The sequence below is a fragment of the Coptis chinensis genome, chromosome 3 (genome assembly GCF_015680905.1).
Source record: "Coptis chinensis isolate HL-2020 chromosome 3, ASM1568090v1, whole genome shotgun sequence".
NCBI classification, from domain to species: Eukaryota; Viridiplantae; Streptophyta; class Magnoliopsida; order Ranunculales; family Ranunculaceae; genus Coptis; species Coptis chinensis.
Genome location: NC_141458.1, coordinates 110194111 through 110200110, shown reverse-complemented (window position 1 = coordinate 110200110; position 6000 = coordinate 110194111). Strand labels below are relative to the sequence as shown.

Below are 6000 nucleotides of genomic sequence, written 5' to 3'. Positions count from 1 at the left end.
TAAATGTCTTAAATGAGGTTTAATTATGAATGGAAATTTGACTGGTTGAGATAAATCATTTTATTGTGATGTCTAACTCTGTTTTGTAGGAGGGTAAAATCTATTAATATTTTATGCAGGGACGTAAATATCATACCCTAAGACGACGTGTTAGCTTAAAGATAAGGTGTATCAAACTTATATTTAATTATGTTATCATATGTGCATTTAATAAGTGGAATGTAAGTGGTATTTATGTTGTGAGTTATTTTGGAAAGTGAGAATGATGAGTATTGTTATATGAGATTTTTGGAATTGTATATTGGGGGTGAAATATTACTTGAGAAGAAACTACATTCCGTTTTGAGAAAATAGAACTAATTTGTCTTCCAAGTTGAAATGATTGTAATAGTATATTCCTTTATTTGAAATATTGAACATATTGTTTTTATATTTTTAGTCTTACTCATACTAGCAAATTCAATTTGTTGACCCATATTTGCTTTGTTTTGCAACGTGGGTGTATTCTTGGAAATATAGATGGTAGAGTGCAGTGGATGAGGCCGGACACGTGATTTGGATTTGCTCTTGGAGTTTCCTGGTTTAAGTTTATTTGAAGTGTATAGTTTTGTTTTGAGACAAATGTAATAGAGTTGGTTAGTTTCTTTGTAGTTTAATAATGTGATTGAAGGATTGTTCATTTTGGTTTTAAATTTGATCTCAAATTTTAATATCGTGGTTGATAATATGTTATTAGGGTTTCATTTCATCATGGGTTTTTAGATGATTGAATAGGATGATGATTGAGATAATTATATCTTGGATAATTCTCTATTTTAAATTTTCTGGAAATTTGGAATGTGACAATAATCTTCCTTCCCATACTTATAAAAGGATTTGCTCTTGTGGAAGTAGGCATCATTGGTCGAACCACGTTACATCTTGTGTTGTGGTATGTTTTACTTTTTTTATATTACTATTGGCTGTTTGTGATAGTTATATCCATAGTTTAGGTTTGTGATTGTTCGTTGTAGTAAAATATTATAATTTTGATTGGAGTAATAGATTGTCCAAGTACAAGCTATTTTAGCGGGAATCGATTGGTATCGTCAACTCAGCAGGAAGTCTAGTAAAAATATCGAAGATTATGTGATAAGGGAGAGATTCTCCTGTTTCTGCGTCTTCGTTTACCTGACGACACTGGCGAGGTGCGATCCATGGTAGGCAGTGTTTTATCTTCATATAATAGCAGCTAGCAAGTAGTGAACCAAACGAAACGAACTTACGCCCTTCAAAGTTCAATCAGATTCTATAAATAACTGTTCAACTTGTGCACACAGTACCACGAAAGTGATTAAAGAAGGGGATGAAATGTTGATTTCACAAGCCAAAACTCAACAAACAAGGACAAACTTTCTTCTAGCTAGCAAATGCATACGTACTAAATCCTGGTACCAGATTATGGCATTTTTAAGCAAGAGAAGCTACTTTCCTAGTTCAACTCTAACTTTGATATGATTGTATAAATTACTACGTTTTTTATAAGAAGTCGTATTCGTCGATTGTTTAGCTCAATTGAACCTCTAAGTCTAACGCCACTCCTATTTGAAGTTAAATTTCTTAATTAAGATCACGTGTTAATCCCAAGCTTTTATTGTCAGAAAAAAGGTTTCAGTTATTGTTAACGATGTTGTCCGATCCACGACATTAGGTGATAGTTTGATATAGAGCATTGGCAGAGCAAACCTTGATTTAGTTTCAATCCTAATTACAGAACTTGCATATTCAATATTCATGATGAGCAATTCTTTTTTTTTGAAAAGATTATGGGGTTAAGGCAGACCTCACCTGTATATAGAACCAAAGGCATAAAACTTACAAAATCTCCAAAGAGTATGATCTTTAAAGAGGTACATCTCCTCCCTAAGAAAACTACAAATCCCAAAGAGTTAAGGCTATCAGCCATATAATCATAAACCACTCGTGAACATAACCCACTAGAATGCACATAAAAATAACAATGCAAACATCTATCTACCACCAAACAAAAGTTTGTCTCTTAAGACCGGTTGATCTTTCCTTAGATATATGTTTCTTACATTCTCAAAATCATAGAAAAAATTGATGAGCAATTCTTATCCACATTGCGTATTGAGCTAGAAATTACATTATGATGGAATTGGACAGTTGAAGTAATGTGACACTGTATATATTTTAATGTGTATACTCCCAGAATTCCATATTCCACAAATTTTTGAGCTTTCCAACGAAAAAATAAAAATAAAAAATACTACTCTTTGAACTTGCATTGAAATCAAAATCGGAATTGTTGGATTTACAGTTCGCCATTCATTCACAAGGTCAGAGAGTGTATGAGAACAAGAATATAAAAACCTATTGTCTGGGATTTCTATCAAGGTGGCGAGTTACCAGGCCATCATCGACTCATCGTACTACTCAAGGAGACCAGGCTATTAATGTGACCGACTGCACGCACTCGAGAATCTGAATCAGCAGACATCTTTCCAATTCTTCTGAAAGTACCTAATGTTAGATTATAAAGGAATAGATTTCTGTAATACACACGCAATAACAAATTGTCACCGTACATGTGTATAACTTGAACCCGAGCTTCTCTGTAACTACGAATTGAAACGCCAAGTACCATGCAAGACTTCCTCATTTCAGCAATGATAATAACATGCTTTTTTACCCAACCTTGTTTTTCATAGTCATCTAGCATCCATATGACTAGTTCATCATGCGATGAATTGTCGTAGTAACACAAATGCTCTTCCATTTCCACGAGACCCTTAAGATAGTGTTGTCCTGTCAATGGACAGGGGTCTCCTGGGTGTGACATTGTGCCAAATTCCTCCTTGTTCATATTAAAAAACACAATTGAATCTGAACAAACTGGCCAATCCCCACGTAGACTATTGTAGTAAATATCATCAACCATCCAATGTAGTGCTCCATTTAGTACTATAGGAGGTCTAACAATGTCTGGAGGATGAGAGACGGTGTTGGGAATCAGTCTCGTAGATTTAGTGGCAAGGCTAAGTACCATAGATTTGATGCGCACGCCTTCGTTATAGGTAAAAAGAAGTCTGTAGTCCCTAGCCGTTGGGTGGAAGAAAACCCCACAGGCAGTGCATTCTGTTCGACTTGGTCTTGTCACAATTGGTGTGGTCACAATTACTTGCTCTTGAATAACAGGATTCCATAAAAAGTAGGCTGTATCGGGAAGTCTATTTCGTAATAGAAGAAATCCATTGCAGGAACTATGGAGATGAGGCAAACATAATCTTTTAGGACAGCCAAAGCGCAAATCAACTTCAAAGCGTTTAGTCACAATCTTTTTAGCATTTTCGTCCGTGAAACTCAAATTGACTTTGCATATGGTTTTGCTTTTATCTATTGCAGAACGGGAAAACCATTGGAAAGCAATAATTGGAGTAGCTCTTTGGAGGTGCATTTCAACAAAAGACGAATTTGCCGTGAAGGGACGAAGAGCTCTATAGGCCTGACAATAAAGGAGCACATACTCAGCAGGAAGTCTTGTAAAAATGTCTGCGATTATTTCGTAAGGTAGTGATTCTCCAGTTGTCATCGGGTCTTCATTTATTGGACACATGAGAGCTGACTCTTCTTTTACCTGAAACCGGCGAGATGAAATGCATGGTAGGCATTGTTTTATTTTCATAACATCTGCAAGCAGAAATCCTGGATTAAATCAAAGGAACTTACGTTGTTAAGCCTCTCTAAAATTTACAAGTCTTCAACTTGTAAAACAAATTACCAAGATCAGAATTGAACTAATATATGAATGAAAATATCATGTCTCAAGCAATCTCAACAGACAAATAGATTAAGGCATGAATAAGTAACGCAGAGTTACTTCCTAATAAGGTATGTAACTCAAGCAGGTCCTCTGAACACCAGCCAAAACCATGTTAGCATACTCAAATCATGGTGCTTGTATACACACTCGTTGTTGGACTGAATAAAGGTATGTATATATCATGGTAAGCATGATTTTATGTATGAATGAATCGCATGATCATCTGATTCATCTCACACCAAATATATAATGTACTTGTCTGATAGACAGAGAAATGTACACGATTTAACTTAATCATGACTGTACTAAGACCCTGACCAAAATAAGTCCCAAGAATAAAGAATTCAAACCCGAATGCGTACGAAGGACTTTTTACATGATCTAGTGGAGGCGGAGTTACTGGCTTGAGCTTTATACAGTGGATGCCTTCGTTGAAATTTTTCTCTTTTCCTTTCCTTCAGATGCTGTTAAAAGGAAAAAAGGTGAACTAGCCATGAGAATTGAAGGGAAAAAGAAGGTGTGGGGGTTGAAGATAAAATCTTCGTAATATTTGTTTTGAATTTTTTGTTTAGTAGATTTAAACTATTATTTTTGAATAATCCCTGGTTTCTGTTGGCTTTCTTATTTGTCCATCATAACAGACACATACTCAATTTAGCCAAATAAGAAAGCCAAATTATGGTCTAGAGCTTTTTGACCAAACGGCCAGGGTGCCAAGTGCCCAACTGCCAAAAAAATATAGACGTTTGGGTTGGCGGTTGTCCCAATAATGTCTACTTGTGAGCTGTGGATTTTTATCACTAAAAGTTGTAGGGTAATCTTCTTTGCACCTAAAGAAGCCTGTCGAATACCTAAACAACTCATCTTATGTGTTCAAACAAGAACCTCAACTTTTCGAATAAACTCAATTTTCAAATATTACCGGCCTAATCCCCAGGCCAAGTGATCAAATATTCAAATCCATCACACCAAACTCAGACACCCGCACTATCCATCGACTAAGTTGGCATGACGATTAAAGCCCTCGACGTGCTTTAGTGCTTACAAAGAACAAACACCTCAATCTCTCACTAATCTTAGCGAGCATAGTGTTTTTTTTTGGTAAATTTTCATAGTTAAACTCTCTCTCACTAGTCTTATCGAGCATAGTGTTTCTTTTGTTAAATTTTCATAGCTAAACTCGCAATGAAATCCTATATTGGTAATATTTGGGATTGGCATACTCTACCAATTCGAATCTCAAGAAATTGGTCCAGAGGACCAATTCTAGGCCAAAATAATTATAAATGACACTTTATTTTTGAATCACTCACAAACCTAATTTTCGGGTGAAAATAACTCAAAAACCAAATTTCCAAGTGAAAATAACCTTTAAAGACAAATAGCCCGGATCTAAAATTAATATATTATGATTTTATTATTTATGTTATTTTCGTATAAACAATGATTGTTCATACCTCCTCAAGTATGAACAGTATTTGTTTATACCCCCAAATAAGTGAATATACCTTATACATTATGTTGAGGCATGAACAAATATTGTTCATTTATAAGCATCCAAAACTGTATTATAAAACCCTATAAAGACGTAATATTTCGGTTAATTATGTACTTAATAATCATGAAATAATCGTATTTTCGTGCTTTTACAGATTTACGCAACCAACGTAAAAATGATGATAAAGCCGTGATTTAAGTTGAAATAATGAGTATAATAAAACTTTCGAGGAAGTAAAGCCCCATGAAGCCCAACAAAATTTGGACTAAAGCCCAAAGACTCAAACATGATGAGAATCAAATCAAAAAACGGGATTACGATGCAAGCATCAAACTTTCAAACATATATCTCTTGAACCAGGACTCCAAATTCGGCAAGTGAGCTGCTCAGACGATCACTGCGACGAACTCTATACAAAAGCAGGAAGTTGTAAAAATGTCAAAAGACAGACCCACCACTGGACACAGTATGTGGACCCACAGGATTGGATGATTCATCATGTCCCAAGTCAAGTTCACAAGTCAAATAAATAATTGGCACCACATGACACCTTACATCTCATTAATTAGCAAGACTTGACTTTGGATTCTTGTAATAGTGATTATTTTGTCTTGATTTAGTTTTAGATATGATGAAATTTAATGTGGGAAATTGCTTCACGTGGGATGGAAGAGAGAAT

General features: G+C 35.2%; 1 protein-coding gene across 1 annotated transcript; it reads right to left on the bottom strand.

The window, feature by feature from the left end:
• Window positions 1-2416: 2416 nt before the first annotated feature.
• Window positions 2417-3592, bottom strand: LOC147512906 (F-box protein At3g07870-like). The gene has a single exon (XM_086598820.1). The coding sequence runs from the start codon at window positions 3590-3592 to the stop codon at window positions 2417-2419; it is 1176 nt and encodes a 391-aa protein (XP_086454946.1).
• Between the last annotated feature and the right edge of the window lie 2408 nt (window positions 3593-6000).

Coding starts and splice junctions, on each gene's coding strand:
- LOC147512906 (XM_086598820.1), bottom strand. CDS start 3,592: ATGACAACTGGAGAATCACTACCTTACGAAATAATCGCAGACATTTTT.